Consider the following 24,517-nt stretch of genomic DNA (forward strand, 5'->3'; position numbering starts at 1 on the left):
TAGATTATTGTCAAGGCAGGAAAGCAAAGATTGCAGCAAGTATTAACTCTGCTGTCTCTTAGTTTCGTTGGCTGTCAATAAACAGGGCCAAGGATGCTTTCCTGTTTTCAAGAGGTTTGGCGGCGGAGTAGGGTGAAATGACGCTTTGTCTCACTTAGCACTTATTTTCCTGCATCCAGGCATTCTTTTTCCTTCTATTCTATTTCCTTGGAGGATTGTGAAAAAAATGCGCAGGGAAGAATAGCGCACAATGCATGGATAAAAAGATGCCTTGGCCAAAATAGCCCACAGGAAACAGGCTAGCAGAACTGTTTCCTGAACTTTGACCCCACCTGGAGCCTTGCCAGCGCAAAACGATGCTCCATCCTTTTCTCACTACTGCTGTTTCAGAGAGGCTTAATCTCATGGCGAGGCCGTTTGTGTTTGTCAAAAGGATCATGCTTGCAATGCAAGACATCTCCTGTCTGCAATATGCTGGCTTTTCCCCAACTCCGTCTGCAAACGAGAAATTCAGATCATGACGTTTCTATATATCCATCTCCTAATAAACTGGGGGGTGGGGGTGGAATTACATTGATATCTCCTCCATTTTTTCCTCACAACAACCCTGTGAGGTAGGCTAAGCTGAGAGTGTGTGACTGGCCCAAGGTCATCTAGCCGAGCTTCCATGGCAAAATGGGGATCTGAACTTAGGTCTCCCAAATCCTAGTCTGGTGTTCTAAGCACTTCACTAGCTGACGGTGTTAGGGGCATGTTAGTGGACTGTCAAAAAAGTGTTGATCCTGGACTGTTAACTGTTGTATGGCATGGAAAAAACAACGCCTTTCCTCCTAACGACGAGTGATCGCCTTTTAAATTAACTTACCCTTCTTTCGGTATCTCAAAAATAGGATTCGGCACATGCAAATTAGCAACATGAAAATGTATTTCATCTGCGTATTGCAAAGTGCGCTTAAGTACATCATTAGCAAATGTGTAATATGCAGATTTATAATATGTGAATTAATTAAATGTAACGAATTAATTTGCCTGTGAACCATCTGCCTGCTAACTGATTGATCAACTCGAATTCTTCACGCAGTTGACAGTTCTCTTTAAAAGCTCACCAGTGAGGCAGAACTGCACTCGTTGTAGGGAATTGCAGTCATAAGCCAGGCCACAGGAAAGATGCATGTGTGAGAACCTGGAGCACAAGCCTGGAGTTGAATATATGGCACACAGTTGTTATTTATAGACCACCAGGGCTTTTTTTGTAGCAGACACTCCTTTGCATATTAGGCCACGCACCCCTGATGTAGCCAATCTTCCAAGAGCTTACAGTAGGCCCTGTAATAAGAACCCTGTAAGATCTTGGAAGATTGGCTACATCAGGGGTGTGTGCCCTAATATGTAAAGGAGTTCCTGCTACAAAAAAAAAACCTTATAGATCACCCTTCCCCAAAGGGCTCAGGGCAGGGTACAACAGGTTAAAATAAAGAGAATAGTATCAAATTACAATAACATCTTAACAAGGACATAGCAACTTAACAAGGACATAAAATTGCACTTCACTTCCTCCCTCAGGTGGATCAGTTCCCAAGAAACATGCTTTTTCAAAAAGCATGTAAGCTCTTTTACCTCCCAAGGGGGTGGGGGGGGGACAGTGGTAGAGCATCTGCCTGGTAAAGCAGAAGTTCCGAGCTTCAATCCCCGGCATCTCCAACTAAAAAGGGTCCAGACAAGTAGGTGTGAAAAACCTCAGCTTGAGACCCTGGAGAGCCGCTGCCAGTCTGAGTAGACAGTACTGGACCCAGGGTTTGATTCATTAGAAAGCAGCTTCATGTGTTCTCAGAATGGGATAACCAAAAATTGAATTTGAGAGACTGAAGGAGCTGCGAAGAGCAAGCATTCCTTTTTGCATTAAAATACATATTTTATCCAATGAAGGTAAATGAAATGTTACTCTATGGGAGGAGCCTTCTAGTGAAGCCATGCTGATTGCCTCCTTATGCACAAATACTCCGCAGTCATGAGATGTGTGATGCTGCTGTCCAGCCAACTTTCCATGAAGGGCAGCTGAACCGAAATTTCATGGACAAAGTTTTCAATGAAAAAAGGGGCCTGAAATCTTTTCTTAAAGGTCATTGAGATGGAAGCAGGCTTATCCAGCCACTTGCTCAGACACAGGAAATCCAAAGTGCTGCAGCATTTATTTATTTATTTTAGTATATTTCTATTCCGCCCATTCCCCGTAGGACTCAGGGCGGAGTCCAACATATGTTAAAACAATAAAATACAATAAAAACATTTTATAAACAAACAACTCAACAGCACTCAGAAAATGTTCCATATCATCACCTATTGCCCAGCCTGGCCGTCTCACATCATGATAAGATGTTAACCCATAGAGATGGCAGATATCATTCCATTTTATAGCACAGGTGACAGTGCCGGCAGGGGAGGCCAACCAGATCAAGAATAGATGCCCGCAGCCTCAACAAAAAGCCTGGCGGAACAGCTCCGTTTTACAGGCCCTGTGGAAGGCTAATAAGTCAGGTAGGGCCTGGATCTCTGTAGGGAGCTGATTCCATCAGTTCGGGGCCAGGACTGAAAAAGCCCTGGCCCTAGTTGAGGCAAGGCAGGTGTCTCTTGGGCCAGGGATGGCCAACAGATGTTGGGAGGCCGAACGTAACGGAGGAGACGGTCCCACAGATGGCTGTCCCTTACCGATGGCTGTCCAGCCTTTGCCTGAACACTTCCGGAGAAGGAGAGCCCAACTGCCATGTAGGAAATCAGTCCCATTGTAGATCTGCTCTTGCTGCTAGGAAGTTTCTCCTATATTCAGCTGAAGTCTGCCTTCTCCTTGCTAGCTGTATGGTCCAGCCAATCACAGGTCATGTAGGCAGTGGTGATTCATCATTGCTGAATTCTCTGACTTCTAAATAGTTTATCTGTACCTGCTTAATATTTTCTTTGCTTTGGGTTGCTGCTGCTTACATGTAGCCTGATAATTTTACCCATTTCCCTCCCACCCCTCCCCCCCACCCCCACATTTGTCTGCGGTCGGTGGAAGTTTTTTATGCTGATGCATTTTTGCTTCTCTCTTTATCACAGATTAGTTATGTATATTCAGAGCTTTTTTGTAGCAGGAACTGCTTTGCATATTAGGCCACACGCCCCTGATGTAGCCAAACATCCAAGAGCTTACAAGGCTTTTCTTACAGGGCCTACTGTGAGTTCTTGGAGGATGGGTACAATTAATTTTGTTCACATTCGTTATTTTCAATTTTGTTGTTTGTCTCTATTCTGGGAGGGAGGCAAAAAACTTCAGGCAGAACGATTAGGTGGGCCCAGGAGGCCATGGCCCAGCTATTTCCTGTGTTTTTAAAAAGGCATAGCTAGACTGTACTCACTGGTGGTTCTTTGTTTCTTTTTCAGGTCTCTCCGCTTTTAGGAATGATCACTGGGACTCTCATCTTGATATTTGTTCCTGCTGCTAAGCGAGGCAATGCTGAACAACTGGGAGCGCAGCTGAAGGCTCGGACCTCCTGGCTGAGAGACATGAAGGCCCTGATAAGAAAGTAAGCTTGCTGTGCCCAGCTGAGCTGCTGCTGTGGCTGTTGCTTTTAGGCCAGAGGCCTTAAGTATTGCTTCTGCTATACTTAAGCCAGTTTGGTGTAGTGGTTAAGTGCGTGGACTCTTATCTGGGAGAACCGGGTTTGATTCCCCACTCCTCCACATGCACCTGCTGGAATGGCCTCGGGTCAGCCATAGCTCTGACAGAGGTTGCCCTTGAAAGGGCAGCTGCTGTGAGAGTTCTCTCAGCCCCACCCACCTCACAGGGTGTTTGTTGTGGGGGAGGGAGATAAAGGAGATCGTGAGCCGCTCTGAGACTCTGAGATTCGGAGTGGAGAGCAGGATATAAATCTAATATCTTCATCTTCTCCTCCTCCTTCACCATGAGGCATGGTGGGCACTGCAGCAAAATGATGTGCAACAAAGGGAGGTGAAGCCAGCTACACAGTGATGGCCACAACTCAGCTTCAAGTAACACAGTTCAGAGTCTTTGCTGTGGCACAAGGTGCTGCCAAAGCAACCTTTAAAAAATACTGCACAGCGAATCAAATCTCCAATAGTCATTCAGAAGCCTTGCTGGGCAAAGCCTCGCATGGCCTTGCTCACCCACATCCTAAGAACACTCAACAGGCAACAGAAAAAGTGTTGGTGAGCACCATTTTGAGGACCCCTGGCTTCATGTGTGTGTGTGTGTGTGTGTGTGTGTGTGTGTGTGATCTTTATGTGTGTCTATATATAATTCCATGTACAGGCATCTAGTCCATAACCTCCAGTTTTCCACCACATATGCTCATGATGCCTCAGCCCTTTGTTATGTAGTTCTAATAACAGGGAATACATTTTAGACAAGAGTCCTTAAGTATTGCTTCTGTTAATTTGTCTGATATCTGTTAGTTTCCTTCCTTCCTTAGAAACCTTGGTCTTTTGTGTTATGTAAAATCAAGCTAAGGACAATAATGTGCCCCCTCCCAAATGCATCAGCTTGATTATTGCATTAGACTGCCCACATGTCTCCTATGGTAGTAATGATGAATGATCATCTGCACCCAATGACTTCAACTGTCTTAAAAGCCTTTCTGCCCAAGGAATCCTGGGAACTGTGACAGACCTAACAAAGAATTCAGAGCATCCTTACAGAACGAGAGTTCTCAGGATTCTTTGGAGGAAACTGGTGGTGAAATGGTGCATTTGAAATTATTTGCGGCCTCTCCTTCCACTCACGCACAAACAAACCCTTTTGTCTCCACAGTCGCAGCTATGTCTTCTCCTCCCTGGCTACCTCGGCCGTCTCCTTTGCCACAGGAGCTCTGGGAATGTGGATCCCTCTCTACCTTCATAGAGCGCAGGTGGTCCAGAAAACAGCAGAGACATGCACATCGCAGCCCTGTGGGACCAAGGACAGGTGAGGCTGGCTGGTTGTTTGGATTCTTTCCCACCATTTTGTAGCAACACATGGCTACCTGCATGTATGAATCATCACAGATAAAACACCAGAACCGGAACAGTGCTTTTCAGTGGAGTCAGTTTTCACATTCAGCTACAAGATACCGCGTGGTTGGTAATCTGCCATCAAGTCAGTTATCTGAATGAAAACGAACTCTGACACACACATGCTCCGTCCACCTGGTCAGCTTTCAGATTTGCTGAGGGCAGCAAGTGCTTTGAAGGAGAGCTTGGTCTTTCCCCATCACCAGCATGGTGTCGGCATCTTGTGCTATGGAGCATCACTGCAGGGCCAGAGACCCTGTTTGGAGCAGCCCTTTGGGGAAGAGATGGTGTAGGGCAAAAGAGTCTTTTTCTTGGTTCTAGCCTATGGCAGACCATCCCCAAGTGAGACGGAAAGGAAGTTTATTCAGATGCATTTGTAAGCCCCCTTGGTGATCTAAATGGTAGTAGAAGTGGTATAAAAATCTTGTTACTCACTCAGCTCATGTACGTCCCTGTGTAAAGATACCTGTATTTCCACCACCTACTGATTTTATACAGTGTGTTTAATCTTTATGTATTATTTAATTCATTTGAACTGTTTGGAGTGCCTGGTTTTCCTTTTCTTCCTTAGTTTTCTGTGTGCTTTAGTCATTATCTCTTCTTTAGTTCTCACAACCACCCTGAATGATAGGAATCCCCACTGTTTTCACAGGTAGCGGAACTAAGGCTTCAGCGAAACGCCCTAACCAAAAACAGAAGATAAAGAAATGGTAGAGGAGGGACCTTGCCTGAGATTCAGTAACGTCATCTCAGCTGATTAAATTTAAATGCATTTGCATACTGTAGTAGCTCTGCAGTGGGTTATTTTTTAACCAGAGGCACATGATTTATCTTAATTTTGAAAGATGGTGAAAATTTCCATGCAAAGTGCACAGACGGTCCCTTGATTGACCTTAAAGTCATTTTGTCAATTGCATTTTCAGGGTTTTGGCAATAGAGCTTATTGACACCCTTTACTCATTCTTTTAATGCCCCTTAAACCCCCCTACACACCTGTCTTCCACCTTATGTTCATAGGTTGTTTTTTTCCCCATGTTTTCTGTCCTTAGTTTGATTTTCGGAGCCATCACCTGCTTCACCGGTTTCCTGGGTGTGATCACTGGGGCCGGGGCAACCAAGTGGTGTCGGCTGAAAACGCAGCGAGCGGACCCTCTGGTTTGTGCCGTGGGAATGCTGGGGTCAGCAATCTTCACCTGTCTCATCTTTGTCGCGGCCAAGAGCAGCATTGTGGGAGCCTACGTACGTATAGACACGAAAGACTGAAGTGCACTGTTGCAATAGGACTCTTAACTTACTTAGCTCATCTAACTTACCAGGCTTTCCCAGTTCCAAACATTCTGTCATGATTCCTAGCACTAGTGTTCCCTCTAAGCTGAGTTAGTGTGAGCTAGCTCACAGATTTTTAGCCTCCAGCTCACACATTTTTGTCTTAGCTCTGGAAGAATGACCTCAGAGCATACGAACTGATGCAGTAGCTCACAACTTTAATGCCAGTAGCTCACAAAGTAGAATTTTTGCTCACAAGACTCTGCAGCTTAGAGGGAACATTGTCTAGCACTACCAAGAGAAGAAACACAAGGCCTAGCCATGCATTTTGTTAGCCCTAGAAGACTAGGCGCAACTTACCTGTAGCAATTAATGTTTGTTAGGGGATTGGGAGTAAGGAAGATTGGCCTCTCAGAAAGGAAAGGGCATTCCAACAGTCAGTTGCTCCTGCTTTCCCTGTGTGTGTGATTTTTTTTATTTTTGTCTTTTGTATGTGTGTGTCTGCACCTGGAAGTCATGTTGATCTCTGGTGACTGACCTCTGCTGGGGGTCTGGAAAATGTTTGGCAAGGGGGCTGAATAAGCCTGCTTCCACCTCGCAGCTGGGTATTTAGTCTCCCATCCAAGTACTAACTGGAGTCGACCCTGCTTAATTTCCAAGATCTGACAAGATCAGGCTTGCCTGGGCTATCCAGGACAGGGCCCCGTGTGTGTGATTTCTAATCCTCTGCAGGTTCTTGTGGCTTCAGAAATCTTAGGATCCAAGATTCTCATGTTGTAATGGAATGAACAGCTAGGCTTTTAGGACAGGTTTATGCAACCAAGAACTGGTGTAGTTGTTTGTTGTTAAAAAGATGTACACCCTTGCTCCTACTTCTGATCCCAGCAGGCCTCCATGACATGTAACAACATGCTCAAAATTATATAAAAGCAAAATATAATGACCCAATCTCAGTTTGCAACCCAGCATCTCTACTAAAATGCTCCCCAGCATCAAAAGCCACTTCTGAGAAAGCAATTCACAGTTCGGCAACCAGACAAATTCTAGAAGAGTTTACAAGCGCAGAGTAACCCCTCAAGAGGACTATCGTTGGCCACTAACAAAATGCCAGCAAAGCTAATTTCTGTTGGCATTTCAGAGATTTGGCACCATCACCAAGAACATTCTGTCTTTTGTCACCACCCTAAGAACCTCCAAAGATCACCTTGGCATTTGGGCAGGTCTATATGGGATACTGCTTCCCAACTCATTGCATATTTAATCTCAACGTTGGCCGAATTTATTTACCTGTATTAAAATTTGTCAGGCTGACTATTTCAGTGGGTGGTGTTCTGGAGGAATACATAAGAAACGAAATGGGAATATGATCCCATTAGGCCCATTCATCTATTGGACACACCTAATACCTTGAGGCATCATTTGTTAAATAAGCCTGAGTTGATAACCATTAGATTTATTCGTGAAAACAGCATGGTTGTAGGGAGGGGACCAGGACGGTAGATCAGTGTTTCATTCCAGCCCATGGAGTAGCTAAATATGCAATGAGTTTCAGAAAGAACTCCTACATTACCATAGCTGATTTGACAGATGATTTCAACCTAGCAGGCCTATTAAGGGATAAATTGTAAGCAGGCTAAGTGATACTTGGTTTTTTTAAATTGAGATGGGTGAAAATTGTGCTCGTTTCTTAAACATAGTTCTGAGGGAAAGAATGGATGAGGGCTGGAGCACTGGAGAAGGCATCAGGGTAGACTGGGATATTTAAACAGACCTGAGACTGTTTAGGGACCATCTAAGCCGGGGGTGGCCATACTGTGACTCGGGAGCCACATGTGGCTCTTTCACACATATTGTGTGGCTCTCAAAGCCCCCACTGCCCCATCGGCAAGCTTGGAGAAGGCAGTTCTCTCTTGGAAACCACTTCTCCAAGCCAAGCAAGCCAGTGGCTTGAAAAATGCATGCAAAGTTAAAGTTGCTTTCTTTCCACCTCTTCCCCCCTCCCTTCCCTCTCCTCCATCTATTTGCCTCCCTAGCTGGTGGCTCACAAGCATCTGATATTCATGTCATGTGGCTCACAAACATTTGATGTTTATTCTTTCTGGCTCTTATATTAAGCAAGTTTGGCCACCCCTGATGTAAGCCAAGCAGTCCCTGTAGTACCCAGCTTGTCCCTTGCTACCAGTGACCATCTGCAACAGCAGCCCACTGGAAGCTTTCCCAGTAACTTGAAGGATCAAACCATCCCTGTGAAGAGAGTTTTTTAAAACTCTTCGCTGCCCAGACTGTTCTGTTAATCAAAAACACCCTCTTTTCCACATACCTTAATTCCTACTAAGGGGAGAAAGCAGCTAAGAGGGCATTTTTGGATCCTGGAAATGGTCAAAAAGACCATGACATGTTTAAGAGGATCTTAATGACTGCTTGGAATCATTAGAGTCAAAGAGTTGGAAGTGGCCTTCAGGGTCATCTAGTCCAACCCTCTGCTCAATGCAGGAAATTCACAAATCCCCACACCCCAGTGACCCCTGCTGCATGCCCAGAAGATGACAAAAAAAAAACCCTCCCAAGATCCCTGGCCAAACTGGCCGGGAGAAAATTGCTTCCTGATCCCAAAGTGGTGATCAGCTTTTCTCTGGGAATGTAAGAAGGGACCATGAGAACTAAGCACTGGCGCGACGCTTCCTGCCCTCCCTCTCATGATCTGCCTAAGTTCACAGAATCTTGCATGTAAACCTACCCGAGCCCTCTGGTCATCTTCAAAGGTCCTGCTTTGGGTGCTCCCACCTCCTGAAGCTAGATAGAGTGCTAATCAAAGAAAGGGTCTTCTCAGTTGTGTTCCGGAACTTTGGAACTCTCTCCCCAGGGAGATTGGTTTGCCTCCCTCTATCATTGTCTTCTGCCAGGGTTTAGTTCAGCATTACCTAACTCCTGCTGGCCCTCCTCCCTGTTTGTGTGTCAGTTTATGTGTGTTTTTTAAAATTTACATATATGAGTGTGTGTGTGTGTGTGTGTGTGTGTATTTATGTATGTATGTATTTTAAACACTGTTTTAATGATTTGATTCTTGCTACTTTGGAGACCCTAAGTGGGGTCAAAAGGCTGTATATCAGGGGTGGTCAACGGTAGCTCTCCAGATGTTTTTTGCCTACAACTCCCATCAGCTCCAGCCATTGCCATGCTGGCTGGGGCTGATGGGAGTTGTAGGCAAAAACTTCTGGAGAGCTACCGTTGGCCACCCCTGCTGTATATGAATGTTTTAAATAAAGCAATACAACCCATTTCTGAGTACTTTAGCCCTATCCAGCTTCACCCCTTTGTCAATAACATCTGCACACGTTTGGAGTTCCAATCCCATAACTCCAGCATTGATTGCAGTTCCACCCTAACATCGACATTCGGTTTGAGTGACTGATAAGGTCTTTTTGTCTACTTCCCTGACAGGTCTGTATTTTTGTCGGTGAAACTCTCCTGTTCTCAAACTGGGCTATAACAGCTGACATACTAATGGTGAGTAGAGTGGTTCAAGCTCAGGGCCATGTGTATTCCCTGCTCACAGTACTGGAAACCATGGTTTGAAGAGAACCCTGGTTCACGCTAACAGGATTCAGGTAGAACAAAGTTTGAGTCCAATGGCAACTTTAAGACCTTTAATTCTGGGTATAAGTTTTTGTGTGCATGCAGGAAAGCCTATACCCAGAATTAAAACATTGTTGGTCTTAAAGGAGCCACTGGACTCAAACTTTGTTCTGTTGCTTCAGACCAACATGAAGGATGGAAGGAAGGAAAGAAGGAAGGGAGGGAGAGTCTGCATTCTATTTGCTGTCTCTCAACTGCCAGCAAAAGAGCCAGTGTGTTGCAGTGATCAGAGGATCCTGGATTCTGTGTCAGACATATTTGAGTCCAGTGGCATCTTAGAGACTCGGGATCTGTGTCACGCCAGGATCTGAGAGACCTGGGCTTTTGAATACTCCATTCTGCCATGGACACTTGTTCAGTGACCATGGGCTGGTGAGGTGACTCTCTCGGCCTAAACCTTACGCACAAAGTTGCTGTTCTGAGGATAAAATAAGGGGAGTGGGGAGAAGTGAGGTAAAATGTCTAAATAAACAAAAGGTGGGTGATTAAGGAGGAGTCAGTGTAACACTGTACTACCATCCGTAGAAAGCTGATGTTTTGTTTTTTGCCTGTGGAGGTGTTCCATGCTCATTCCAGCCACTGCCAAGTATCCAGAATGCTGGTTCAGGGGTGTTCCTTCTGTCCATGTATACATTTTTAACCTCACCCTTCCTCCAAAAAGGTTCAGTGTACACAGATAGTTCCTCTCTCATTTTATCCTCACCACCACCCTGTGAGGTAAGTGTGCCTCAGAGCTGGCAACCGCCCCCCCTCCCCGTTGCCCAGTGAGCTTCATGGCAGAGCGGCAATTTGGTTGCGGGGCCCTGCCTAGTCCAACACACTAACCACAACTCCCGTTTGGTTCTGTGTGATGCTACAAATAGCTCTGCCGGATTTTCGTGGTGGGAAAAGAGGACATTGGTGGCATGGCCAAAGGCTTCCTCAGCCTCTCCTTGAGGCCTACCAGAGTTGCCCCCTGGACCTTTCTCAGGACTTCTTGAGTGGTGCTGTGCTGCTTGGAGGAAGCAAGCAGTCTCTCCCTTTCTGTTTCCAAGAGCTGGCTGGCTTAGCCAACCAACTCTCATCTCTGGCCAGGGACATTTAAAGGCAGCCCTGTGGGTATGGTTTTTTGTTTGGGCTCTATTTTAGTACTACAAATGCCAGTGTGGGTCTGTAATTTGACTTCATCGCCAAACTTGGGCAGTAGCTGATGTTTTTACTAAGTTCTTTTTCTGTTTTCTTGGGGGGGGGGCGTTAAGGGAAGGGAGTTGGGAGTTTCCCATCTCTCGTTCTTGTATTATTTTAATGGAGTTACATAAAAACAGCGGAGGGCTTGCTACGTATGTATGGAATTTGGTCTCTGGTGCACAAAATGTGGCATCCTCTGTTAACTACAGTTTCCCTCTTTTCATCTTGGCCGTTTTCTTAAGAAAATAAGAACATGCCCCAAAACCCAGCTGGATCAAACCCATATAAACCAAACCACTAGTTGTACATCCTGGTTCCCACTGTGGCTGGTCAGATGTCCCAGAAGGCCTGCAGGGAGAACACAGGAGCCAGAGCTTCCCCAGCAAGTAGTAGTCACAGATATATTGTGTCTGATAATGGAGGTTCCATTGAACTGAGGAGGACATAGCCATTGATGAGAATGTCTACTCCTCCATTAATTAATTAATCAGTTCTTCTTTAAATCCATCTATATAAATGTGGCAGCAAATTCTCTATGTGTTGAATTAAGAAATCCTTTCTTTCTCTGCCCCAAATCTATTGCCAGTCATTTGCAATGGGTGCTCCCCTCCAAGTTATATGATTATGGGGAAGGAAGTAATGTTCACTCTCTCCACACCATGCATATTTTAAAATTACTGATTCCCAGTAATTTTAAATTACTGATTCCCAGTAATTCCCATTTTGCACATGATAGGGTCAGTTATTCTGGGAATCTCAGGGTGGGTTTTTTTCCCTTTAAAAAGAATTAATGCTCAAGTTGTGTCCAAACATTTATGGCAGGGGTCCCCAACCCCCGGGCTGTGGACCAGTACCGGGCCGTGGCCTGTTACCAATAGGGCCCTGAGTTGTATAATTATTTTATTATATATTACAATGTAGTAATAATAATAATAATAAGATGACATGGGATTTATATCCTGCCCTCCACTCTGAATCTCAGAGTGGTTCACAATCTCCTTTTTCCTCCCCCACAACAGACACCCTGTGAGGTGGGTGGGGCTGAGAGACCTTTCACAGAAGCTGCCCTTTCAAGGACAACCTCTGCGAGAGCTATGGCCGACCCAAGGACATTCCAGCAGCTGCAAGTGGAGGGGTGGAGAATTAAATCCGGTTCTCCCAGATAAGAGTCCGCTTACTTAACCATCACACCAAAATAAAGTGCACAATTGTATCATCCTGAAACCATCCCCCCCCTACCCCGGTACGTGGAAAAATTGTCTTCCACAAAACCTGGTGCCAAAAAGGTTGGAGACCGCTGATGTACAGTATATGATAGGGTTGCCAGCTCTGGGTTGGGAAATATCTGGGGGTGGAGTCTGAGGACAGCAGGTTTTGGGAAAGCAGAGCCCACCTTCCAAAGTGGCCATTTTCTCCAAGTGAACGGATCTCTGTTACCTGGAGATCAATTGTAATCTCAGGAGATCTTCAGCCACCACCAGGAGGTTGGCAACCCTAGCCCAAGCATCAGTGAGTTCAGGCCAAGAATTTGAATGATCAGGGAATGGGAGTTCAGCACCCCATGGAGCGTTTTCCTTTAACTATTCTTCCCTAGGGCTGTGGTTTTCTACTTTTATTATTAACACACACCAAAAAAAACCCCTCATAAAGAATAGGATGCAAAGAGGAGAACCACTTAGTTTAATTGTATTTGCTTTCAATTAGAGACTTTTGAATAACGGGAAGGAACAAAGAAGCTTTTGACACAGCAAGGGCCTGCAATTATGCCCCTTTCATAATATAGCGTTGGAATGAGCAAAAAAGAAGCAAGCATTTTAAATCTCACTGGGCTGCCTTTATGGCTGCTTCGGGGAATTACGGTAACTTCTGAGGCTTTGTGCGGCTGTCCAGAACCTCGCTAGCCTGTAGTTGACGGCAGTGTTCCAAATCAGACTGATAGATTATTTTAGATAAATCATCATCCTTTTGCATCCGGGGTAATCAATTTCTCCACCAGCTTCTCCCTAGGAGCTGCATAAACATTGCAGGGTAACCCTGAATGGCCAACTCTTCTGATCGACCGGGTCATGCCAAAGCAAAGCTGTTGGTTAATTGGAATTTTCCAAACTGCTCTTCCAAGAGCAGTTCAGTGATTTGCCTTCAGGAAACCATTCCCATGAGGATTTGTGCTGAGCGACCCCACAGCTGCTGCACCAAAGCCCCCAGCGCCATCATTAGGGTGGGGCAGATGCTCAGGGCATAGAATTGGGTGCAGCACTCCAGCTACTTCTGAAGTAGTGCGATGAACCACACTCTTGGAGGAGACCTTGATTTGAGTCCAGCAGTACTTTAGAGACCTACAAGATCTTGGCAGCATAAGCTTCTGAGAGCGCAAGTTCCTTTTGTCAGAGAGCTCTGTCTCTCAAAAGCTCATAACCCGTCCCCCCCCCCCCCAAAAAAATCTTGCTAGCCTCCAAGGTGTTACTGAACTGGATTGCCTAATAGACTGTCGTGTGTGCCACCCACGGTTGCCCCTTTGGAGGTAAAGTTGGTGAAACTTGCTCCAGGCATTTAACTCAAGTGGGTTGTGAACTGTAAAAGTCTTTTAGAAGCCACCAAGTTCTTGGTTGTTTTCCTTGCAACTGACTGTAATGCAGCTTGGAGGGATCTGGGGAGGGGAAAAAATTTCCCCCTCTTGTCACTGGAATACCGTTAAGCTTTTACTCTCAATGTATTTTTTTCTTCTTCTTAGTATGTGGTCATCCCGACACGCCGGGCAACAGCTGTGGCTTTGCAGAGCTTCACATCACACCTTCTGGGAGACGCTGGGAGTCCCTACCTGATTGGATTTGTAAGGGCTTGCTGTTACATTGAGTGCATTGTTCGCATTGTTTATTGTATTGTTTTAGATCATTCCTTTTGCATTGTGTATTAATGCAGGGCTTTTTTTTTGAAGAAAAAGCCCAGCAGGAATTCATTCGCATATTAGACCGCATCCCCCGACCTCGCCATTGTTTCACACTGGGCTTTTTTTTAAAGAAAGAGCTCGGCAGGAACTCATTTGCATATTAGGCCACACCTCCTGATACCAAGTGAGCCAGAACTGCGTTCCTGTGTGTTCCTGACCCCAAAAAGCCCTAATTAACTGTATAGTTCACCTGTATTATCCCAGCTTAGCCCACCTCATCAGAATTTGGGAGCTAAGCGGGGTCAGCCTCAGTTAATACTTAGATGGGAAACCACCAAGGAAGATTGTGGTTGCTCTGCAGAGGAAGGCAATGGCAAACCACCTGTGAGCATCTCACAGAGGATTGCCATGAGTCAGTTGCAACTTGGCAGCACATTATTCCTTCATGCAGTTTGCCATTGCCTTCCCCGTTCATTGCTGGGGAAAAAGTGTAATGACCGGGGGAGGCAATGGCAAACCACCCCCATAAATAAAGGAATATGGTGTTTTTTTTAGCAGGGACGCACAGAAATGCAGTTCCGTCTGGTTTGGTGTCAAGGGGTGTGGCCTAATATTTTATCTACAAAAAAAGCCCCGTGCCAAATAATTTTGCCTTCAGGGGGTGTGGGCTAATACGCAAATGAGTTCCTGCTGTGCTTTCTCTACAAAAAAAAGTCTTGAGTCTCACTATAGACACACAAATAGAAAGTCCTTGCATTGTCCACCCTGAAAATAGAGGGCTTTCTAGTGGGTGAAGAGGCCCTATACATTTTAATCTGACGAGACTGGTGAAATCCACCTCAGAGGATTGCTGGGCATCTCTTTGGCTTGCAAGATGAGCTCTGTGTAGTGCGGAGCACTGACTGTTACAGATGCCAAGGGACCGCATCAGTGTCAGGCTGGTGAGGCACTAGAAGAGCAATTAGGTTTAACAATTAGAAACCATCAGACAAGGGGATGAAAGAGTGCTAATATTCCTGTTTCTTAACCTTGCTGAGCTCTCAGAAGGGTTTACTCTTTTCACCCATCGGCCTTGCAGCTTTGGTCCTAAGGAGCCCAGTGTGCTAATTTGCCCTCCCCATATACGTAAATCCAATATGAAAACGCCTTCGTCAGCAGCAATTACAGCATGCTCAGAATAAGGCAGTCCTTTTTGAAGGGCCAGATCAGACACTTTTGCTCCTCACAGTTCCCTGCATTGTTGTTGTTTTTGACACCCATGTCTATTTTCTGCAACTGAGCCCCATGGCGCAGAGTGGTAAAGCTGCAGTATTGCAGTCAGAACCCTCTGCTCATGACCTGAGTTCGATTCCAATGGAAGCTGGTTCAGTTAGCCGACTCGAGATTGACTCAGCCTTCCATCCTTCCGAGGTCAGTAAAATGAGTACCCAGGTTGCTGAGGAGAAAGTGTAATGACCGAGGAAAGTGTAATGACCCCATTTTTTTTCTCTATTTGTCTATTTGTTTAAAGCCCTTAATGGTCTGGGACCTTCATATCTATGGGACCACTTCTCCCGTTACAATCTCACCCCCCTCAATGCTCCCTTCAGCATCCTTTAGGGGCCTCTTGTAGGTGCCCTGGACCCAGGATGACTCTGTTAGCTGTCATCAGGGTAAGGGCCTTCTCTGTTGTAGCCCCTACTCTGTGGAATCCACTCTCTGATGACATCCATGGCCTGCCAGACTTGTTTAGTTTCTGCAGTGCATTGTTAGGCTGAATTGTTTAAGGTTGGCCTTTGGAGTATAATCCACATGTTTGGTTTGTCTTTATTAGTGGTATGTTGCCAGCCACATAGTTTAATATTTCAGTGTTAATATTTGTATTATCTGTTCTTATGCTGCTTTTAACTCAGTTATATGGTTTTAGTATTGTAAGTTGCCACGAGACCCTTTTGGGTGAGTGGTGACTAAAAACTCCAATAAGTATTTATTTTTTGAAAAAGAAGCAATCAGATAAAGATACAGACTTTTAATTACTTAGGTATTCAGTTTCAAATTAACAACCCATTTTTCTGGTGTGAGTTGCCGCCAGCAAGTGGCCTGCCAAACCCTGGTTGAGTCTACCTGGGCTCTGATCTTGGCCAGCGTTAGTGCTAGCTTCACATTTCCTTCATCAGTTCCTACTACTGACAGTCTGCGTTTGTTTTTTGAAACACCTGATTATCAAGTGTGTGGCAGCCCAATTTGGATCAGCATCATTGTATTGACGGGGAAGTCTCCTCTCAGCGCCATTTTCCCAGGCTAGAATCAGAATAAATCAGCTACTAAATTCAACACAGCAGCAGCTAAGCAATTAAAATAAACAACCTTTAAAATCAGAAAAGCCATAGCATTTTAAAAAATGAACAAACCTGTCAACCAAAGGCCTGGGCATAAAGAAACGTTTGTGCCTAACGTCTTTCAAGCCAAAGAGCCAGTTTGGTGTAGTGGTTAAGTGTGCGGAATCTGGGAGAACCAGATTTGATTCTCCACCCCTCCACTTGCAGCTGCTGGAATGTCCTTGGGTCGGCCATAGCTCTCATAGAGGTTGTCCTTGAAAGGGAAGCTGCTGTGAGAGCCCTCTCAGCCCCACCCACCTCACAGGGTGTCTGTTGTGGGGGGAGAAGATATAGGGGATTGTAAGCCGCTCTGAGTCTCTGATTGAGAGAGAAGGGTGGGGTATAAATCTGCAGTCGTCTTCTTCTCCAATCGCACATTCACTTTGTTGCATGTAGAACAACCGAGCACTTCTTCATCTCATATCTGTATTCTATATATTTTGTAAAATTACAATAAAATGTGTTTGAAAGAGAACAACTGAGCACGCATGTGTGAACCAGAGCAGTGTGGAATGGCCTTCCTGGGTCAGAATGGCACAGAAAGCACTCCTGGCTTTGTGGAGGTGGAGAGAACCCTTCCTATAAATCTTGCAAGTCGAAAGGGGGAGCCAGTTTATCTGGAGGATCTCTTTCCTTCATAAGGTTTATTTTCTGCTGCAGAGTTCCCCACGCATCTCAGCAAGGAAGTAATCATTTTTACCTTGTCATATTGAATAAATTGCACTCCTGCCACAACCGGAGCCCATGAAAATAAGCTAACCTCCCCACCCCCCCTCTGCTTCCTCTCCAGATCTCCGACCTGATACGCCAGAGCACAAAAGAGTCCCCACTCTGGGAATTCCTCAGCTTAGGCTACGCTCTCATGCTGTGTCCTTTTGTCGTCGTCCTGGGGGGGATGTTTTTCCTCGCCACGGCCCTCTTCTTCTTAAGCGATCGAGCCAAAGCTGAACAACAGTGAGTATCTACTCCGGGGTTAGGAAGTGTGTGGGGGGGACTGATGACTGTGCTCTAGAAACATCCTGTTCAACAAAAACCTTGGCTCTCTAGACAAGAAACTGTCTGTCTAGGGCTGGCTTCAGACATCATGCGAAACCATGGTTTCATTTATGGTAAACGTAGATAGATCGAGGTAGGCGGCTATGTTGGTCTGAAGCAATAGAACGAAGTTGAAGTCCAGTGGGATCTTTAAGACCAACAGTGTTTTATTGAGAAAGTAAGCTTTTGTGTACTTGTGTACTAAAAGCACACTTCACCAGACAATAAACCTGGAAATTTCATTGTCTGATGAATCGTGCCCACGAAAGCTTACATTCTCAGTAGAACTTCATTGGTCTTAAAGGTGCTACTGGACTTTATCTTTGTTTTACGGTAAATGTGACCGTCTGAAAGCAGCCTGCTCCTCTAGCTGTGGTTTGCTAGGGTCCAGCAGGCCAGGATCTCAACCACGTAGCCTCAAATGATGGTGTGAATACAGATATCCTGGCTTAATCTTCTTAGCCATGCCAGCAGGCCGGGATCTCAACCACGGTTAGCCTCAAACGATGGTGTGAATACTGATATCTTGGCTTAATCTTCTTAGCAATGCCTTCCCAGGCTACAGTGAGAAGGCAATGAGATCAGGATCTGTCAGGGCTACTCAGAATGTGAATGATCATCGGTGAGCTGCATCCTGGTTTCACAAAGTGATAAAATTAACCCTGGTTTCTCATTTCGTCTGGACTGAGCCTAAGGCTGCATTTGGATGTTCACTTTAACTTGTACAAAGAAGTACGTGCAAGCCTGGCTTGTGCCAGGTTTATGGGTATCACTGGCTCTTCCATTGTCTCTCGCATTCTATTCACATAAAGAATGGTGGTTTACAATCAACTCCGCTCACCTATGAGGAATGGAGGCAGGTGCATTTCTGGAATGAAGTTAGTCTGTTCCCCCCGCCTCCACAAACACATACTGGAATTTTTAAAAAGAATTTTAATCTTAATAATAAATAATAATAAATTTATTCTTATATCCCGCCCTCCCCCGCCGAGGCAGGCTCAGGGCGGCTCACAGAACATGGTATATCGTGATTACAATAAAATACAATCATTTCTATAAAAGGCAGTTAAAATATAATTACATTACATTCATCAGTTAAGTTAAATACACATTAAAATATTATACATTATAGATTAAAGTGCTACAGTTTGATATATGCATAGGATGGCTTGATGTCATTTCCCGGGTTCCATCTTAAAAGTTGAAAGAGGACGGTTTTAGAACATAAGAACATAAGAGAAGCCATGCTGGATCAGGCCAACGGCCCATCAAGTCCAACACTCTGTGTCACACAGTGGCAAAAAATGTTATATACACAAGCCCTGCGAAATTGATTTAGGTTTTGCAGGGTTTTGCAAGCCCTGCGAAATTGATTTAGGTCTCGCACCTCCTCTGGTAGTTGATTCCACCATTGGGGAGCCATTGTAGAGAAGGCCTGTTCCCTCGTTGTTTTCAGTCTGGCCTCCCTTGGTCCAGGGATTCATAAACGGTTTTGAGAACTAGATCTCAGTGCTCTCTGGGGAACATATGGAGAGAGGCGGTCCCTAAGGTAGGCAGGTCCTTGGCCATATAGGGCTTTAAAGGTAATGACCAAGCACCTTGTAACGAACTCGGTACACAACTCGGTACTACATAATCTTGATGTAGTATTAGCAGAAGGGAATCTAGTTAAGAGCTATGTACCTGCATTTTTGTGCATCATGGCTAACTGGTTAGTCTTAAACCCAGGTGGGCAGCTGTGTTGGCCTGAAGCGATAGAACAAAGTTTGAGTCCAGGGACACCTTTAAGACCAACATACTCTAATTCAAGTATTATTCAGTATGAGCTTGTGTGTGCACACACATTTCCTCAGATACAGGTAGTCTTAAGCAGGGCTTTTTTGTTGCAGGGACTCCTTTGCATATTAGGCCACAAACCCTGATGTAGCCCATCCTCCTGGAGCTTATAGTAGGCTTTGTACTAAGAGCCCTGTAAGCTTTTGGAGGATTGGCTACATCAGGGGTGTGTGGCCTAATACGCAAAGGAGTTTCTGCTACAAAAAAAGCCCTGGTTTTAGGCTACCGCTGCGTCATTCCACACCACACAGGATGGGAGCGAAGAAGCAATGCGTGCACATGACCCAGGTTCATGCACAGTTTAAATTGATTTTCTGAAGGTAGACAAATCGTTTTGACCAGGTTCAAGCACACTGTGATTCCCAATTAAAGGAGCCAAGGCTTTATCTTTCTGTAGAAGGGTGATCTTGAACAAAGAAACATCAGCATCCTCACAAAATTAACTTTCCAAAGATTTGGAACAGTTTGGAATTAGGAAACGAGGCATGGCAGCCCAACCATTTTTAAACTGCTTTTAAATTACAGCACAGACATGGCTCTAGTTAAAGTAGCACATGAATTCCCATGGTACATGGGGAGATTCCACTAACTTGTTTTGTCACTATGCCAGATTTCCTTCTCTGGATTAACTTTGGGTTGGGGGAAGAAGATTAAGGAACTAGTCCTCATTGTGAAGGCACCACTTCCTTGGATTGAGATGCACAGCTGAATGCAGCTGTCGTTTCTCTTCACTGTGTTACTTTCAGTGGGATGCACATACCCATTACATCTACTGTGTGGTTGCCACAGGAACTTGCAACAGGATGCCAGCTTCGACTTCTGCCTCCTGGTCAGCACTGTTTTCCCAGCCCAAAATGATCCCAGAGGTTGTTACCTGTCCCATGAGGGGGGCTGCATGTGCAAGCATTCTGTGCACATTCAGGCCCCTCCCCAAGGGTATTTCAGGTCAAAAAAGCAGTGCAGGAGGGACGTTTTGCCACAATCCCAATCAAAATTGAGTCTCTTTGGTGCTGCTGAATTGAATTCCCCTGGGGACCTCACAGCTATCATATGCTGTGCATCCCCATGATGATCATGTGGTAGACGCAGTGCTTTTTTTGTAGCAGGAACTCCTTTGCCTATTAGGCCACACACTCCTGATGTAGCCAATCCTCCAAAAGCTTACAGGGCTCTTAGTACAAAGCCTACTATAAGCTCCAGGAGGATGGGCTACATCAGGGGTGTGTGGCCTAATATGCAAAGGAGTTCCTGCTACAAAAAAAAGCCCCGGGTAGATGTAAGATGTAATTTAGACCCTAGTATGAGGGATCATATGTTTGGTTGTCTTTTCATTGGGGATGCTCCCTTCTTCTCTTTGGCGCCCACCATAGCCATTCACAAAGTGGGCACGAAAAATTACTAAAAATGTTGGGCTTATTTTGTGGAGGATGAAAAGCACCGGACTATAAATAGTCTGTATATGTCTCTGTGTGTGCGCGCATATTTGCTCATGAGTGCACAGCCACTCTATGAAAGAAAATTCTTTTTGAAGCGTGTCAAAAGAAAAATAAATAAATAAAAAGATGGGCGATGTGTTTTTCAGTATCGAAACTGATTTGGATCACCTCCCTGTTGGCAACTTCAGTAACTCAGAAGATGCTACCACATGATAGCCACAAGAACTTTTTAGGGGTTAGTTGTGGGCTTTTTTTTTCCTTTTCTATTCACTGGCCAGGAGGTGGGGTAGAGAAGGAGTCTACCATATTTATAAATATTTTCAATGCCAAGAGGAAATCTGAATTCTTTCCATTAAAAAAAAAAAGTTTGAAGCTGGCAGATTTTTGTGGACAGATGTTCCAAAACATGTGGTCTCACATGCTGTTTTGTGGGACTATCCTTACATTATGCAATACATTTTTCAGTGCCCTACAATTTTATTTTTAATGGCTTTATGAATTTAGGGTTCTAATCCTTGCATTCCCACTGTTTCTCAGGAAGGCAATTTCTAGACCTCTTCCTTTACAGCAGTTCATACTCCATGTTTAAAGTAGACAGATTCCATGCCAATAAAAACTGTCCTCTATGTTCTGCATAAATCACGCAACATGAAGCAAATCTGCCCAGTTTATTGTGGTTTTTTGAATGGGTGGGGGGGCTCTTGACCCCATTTTATATCTCTTACCTTTCTCCTATGGTGTGCACATCTGCCCCACTTCATAACGTTTTTTGATGCATGCCAGAGTAGCTGTTTTCTTGCAAAAGTGGGTGGTTCTTCAGGGTGTTTTTTAGGGAGGAGGAGTGGAACTTAATGAAATTATGTATATGGTAGTGTCAGTTGTGTCCTCGGGAGATGGCGGGCTCTCCTTCCTTGGAGGTTTTTAAACAGAGTCTAGATGGCCATCTGACAGCAATGAGGATCCTGTGAATTTAGGGGGAGGCATTTATGAGTTTCCTGCAGTGTGCAGGGGGTTGGACTAGATGACCCTGAAGGTCCCTTCCAATTCTATTATTCCATGATTCTAGCGTTTGGGGTTCATCCATGCTAGTGGATGAACTTGGTCGAGCTTTGGTGCCAGTTGGTGAGTGGTTTGGTGTAGAGAGCCAGTTTGGTGTAGTGGTTAAGTGCGTGGACTCTTATCTGAGAGAACCAGGTTTGATTCCCCACTCCTCCACTTGCACCTGCTGGAATGGCCTTGGGTCAGCCATAGCTCTGGCAGAAGTTGTCCTTGAAAGGGCAGCTGCTGGGAGAGCCCTCTCCAGCCCCACCCACCTCACAGGGTGTTTGTTGTGGGGGAGGAAGGTAAAGGAGATTGTGAGCCGCTCTGAGACTCTTCGGAGTGGAGGGCGGGATATAAATCCAATATCTTCTTCTTCTTCTTCTTTTTAAGTTGGCGGCTCTTTGCTCAGGAGGATTGGCATTGTTGGACTCTTGGTTTTAAAAAACCAGCACCACAAATCAAGCTTTTACAAGACTGGCTTCATAAGCGGGAGTGGGATTAAAGAACTACCTATGCAGGGAGAGGAGGATGCAATACCGCTGGGGGAGAAAGCAGTAGTGCTTTGGTCCAAGAGGAAGGAGGAGAAGATAATCTCCTGCAAGCCCCCATTCTTTCTGCAGATCAACAGGCCACTGTCAAAGGGAGACTTGACTCTCAAAAGCTTATACTCCAAGAAATGCGTTGGCCTTAAGGTGCTACTGAACTAAAATCTAACTGTTCAGGCTTCAGCAGGGCTCACAGATGTATTGCATGAATGCAGGATGCTGTTGTGCGGCAAAAACTTTCCCTTGAGAGCGGCTGTGCCACTCTGTTTGCTTTGTCCAGTGCAGGCAGAATGTTTGCTAATGTAATGTACATATACTGAACAGATCTACCGTGTCGGTATTCCCTGCGCTGAAATGTATTGGGTTATTTACTGTTAGCATTTGGGGAGGCAGGGTGCAGCGAGAGGCCCCTGAGTTGTGTTTTGCCCTGGGTTGCCTTATCGGGGTCCTGAATACACATGAAGCTGAGATTCTGCAGCATGAACTCCAGAAGTATAATTTGGCTCTGCAGGTAATCACAGCAGCAGCTGATATGGGTTGTATTGATATGGGGGGTGGGGGGGATGGAGTTTAATGCTTTGCCCCCCTGTGCCATTTCCCCGATCAGAAATGACCCCTTCGCCCAGCTGCTTTCAGTTAAGTTGACTGTCTTTTATCTTTTGGGGGCTTCAGACAGTCCACATGTGTCATTTCCAGTTGGGAAAATACCACGGAGAAGCCTAATGAGCTCAGGCTAGCCTGTCCTTGTCGGCGCTTGAAACCTTAGCAGGGTTAATTACTGTCAGTACTTGGATGGGAGACCACCAAGGACAGGGCTTTTTTTGCAGCAGGAACTCCTTTGCATATTAGGCCACACACCCCTGATGTAGCCAATCCTCCTGGAACTTACAGGGCTCTTCTTACAGGGCCTACTGTAAGCTCTTGAAGGATTGGCTACATCAGGGGTGTGTGGCCTAATATGCAAAGGAGTTCCTGCTGCAAAAAAAGCCCTGACCAATGAAGGCTGGGGCTTCTGAGCAGAGGAAGGCAATGGCAGATTACCTCTCCTCGTCTCTTGCTGTGAAAACTCCATGATTCTGGAGTCACCATGAACCAGTTGTGTCTTCAGGGATGCAATTATTACTAAATGGAGTGGGGCTATTTCTTAAAAAGAATAAAAAAGCAAACCATCCCCAGCACTGCAAACCCTATTCCTATCGCGCCTCTGCCCACATAAATGCTTTTAGGGCCGCTTCATTAACCCACATTAACACGTTCTGGAGTCACTCATCCAAATGTAGAGAGGAGATGATCCTGGGCAGTAGTTTAGGAAGGCTGGAAGCAGCAGGCAGAGGGGTTTGATGCTCTGGAAGACTCGTCCTTCTGGGCTTGTCCTTCCAAGTCATGCATGGATTTCGTGATGTGCCATTTCTGCAGAGACCTACATTTTCAATTCCAAACCCCAATTGATGTTACTCATGAACGTGGTTGCTGAATTGCGTCTCACATGCCTCTGCAATCAGGAATTGCGCTGCATGGTGGGTTTCTTAAGGGAGTTCCTGGCAGAACAGTTTTCAGGGAAGAGAAGTGACGTGTGCACCGTGTGTGTGTGGCACTTTTTGCTCTGAAAGAGATCCAGCATCCAGTTAGATCACACAAGCAGATGAAATAGCTAGAGTTCCTTTCTTTATAAACCTGCATGGATGATGCTGAGCCTGTAACATGCGGTTTTAAGGTTTTTCTTGAATGTGTTAGTTTTTTCATATGGATTCTTGGAGGGAAACAGGAGTGCAGAGATAGAAAAGGGCAAGAGTCCAGTGGCACCTTAAAGACTAACAAAATCTGTGGCAGGTATGAGTTTTTTGTGAGTCTCTGCTCACTTCTTCAGATACAGCTAGAATGTGAGTCCATCTGTCCTTATATCTTGTAGAGCGGAGTGGCAATAGTAGGTAAATGATAATAGCAGGTTTGATTGGATTAGGTGTGATATGCAGAGGGGCCATAGGATTGGAAAAATCAGCATTGGTAATAAAACAGGAAATCTAGGTCTCTGTTCAGTCCAGGATGCATTGTCTTGAGCTTCATTACCAATTGCAATTTAATAATAATAATAATAATAATACATTTTATTTATATCCTGCCCTCCCCGCCGAAGCAGGCTCAGGGCGGCTCACAACATATAAATTTCAATTTACAATAAAACGTCAGTACAATTAGATAAATAATTCATTAAATAAAAAACATCATATTTAAAACCATCATTTACAATTAAAATTGTAATTTGTGGTG

At 45.1% G+C, this 24,517-nt stretch overlaps 1 protein-coding gene across 1 annotated transcript in view; it reads left to right on the top strand.

The window, feature by feature from the left end:
- SPNS2 (SPNS lysolipid transporter 2, sphingosine-1-phosphate) overlaps positions 1 to 24,517 on the top strand; it is a 150,412-nt gene that overhangs the window by 109,594 nt on the left and 16,301 nt on the right. Inside the window, exons 6-11 of the mRNA XM_060258891.1 lie at positions 3,418 to 3,560; positions 4,805 to 4,957; positions 6,093 to 6,282; positions 9,751 to 9,816; positions 13,844 to 13,942; positions 17,147 to 17,310. Coding sequence (XP_060114874.1) covers positions 3,418 to 3,560; positions 4,805 to 4,957; positions 6,093 to 6,282; positions 9,751 to 9,816; positions 13,844 to 13,942; positions 17,147 to 17,310 — 815 coding nt within the window. The remainder of the gene's footprint in view (positions 1 to 3,417; positions 3,561 to 4,804; positions 4,958 to 6,092; positions 6,283 to 9,750; positions 9,817 to 13,843; positions 13,943 to 17,146; positions 17,311 to 24,517) is intronic.

Source organism: Heteronotia binoei, chromosome 18 (genome assembly GCF_032191835.1).
Source record: "Heteronotia binoei isolate CCM8104 ecotype False Entrance Well chromosome 18, APGP_CSIRO_Hbin_v1, whole genome shotgun sequence".
Taxonomy (NCBI): Eukaryota; Metazoa; Chordata; class Lepidosauria; order Squamata; family Gekkonidae; genus Heteronotia; species Heteronotia binoei.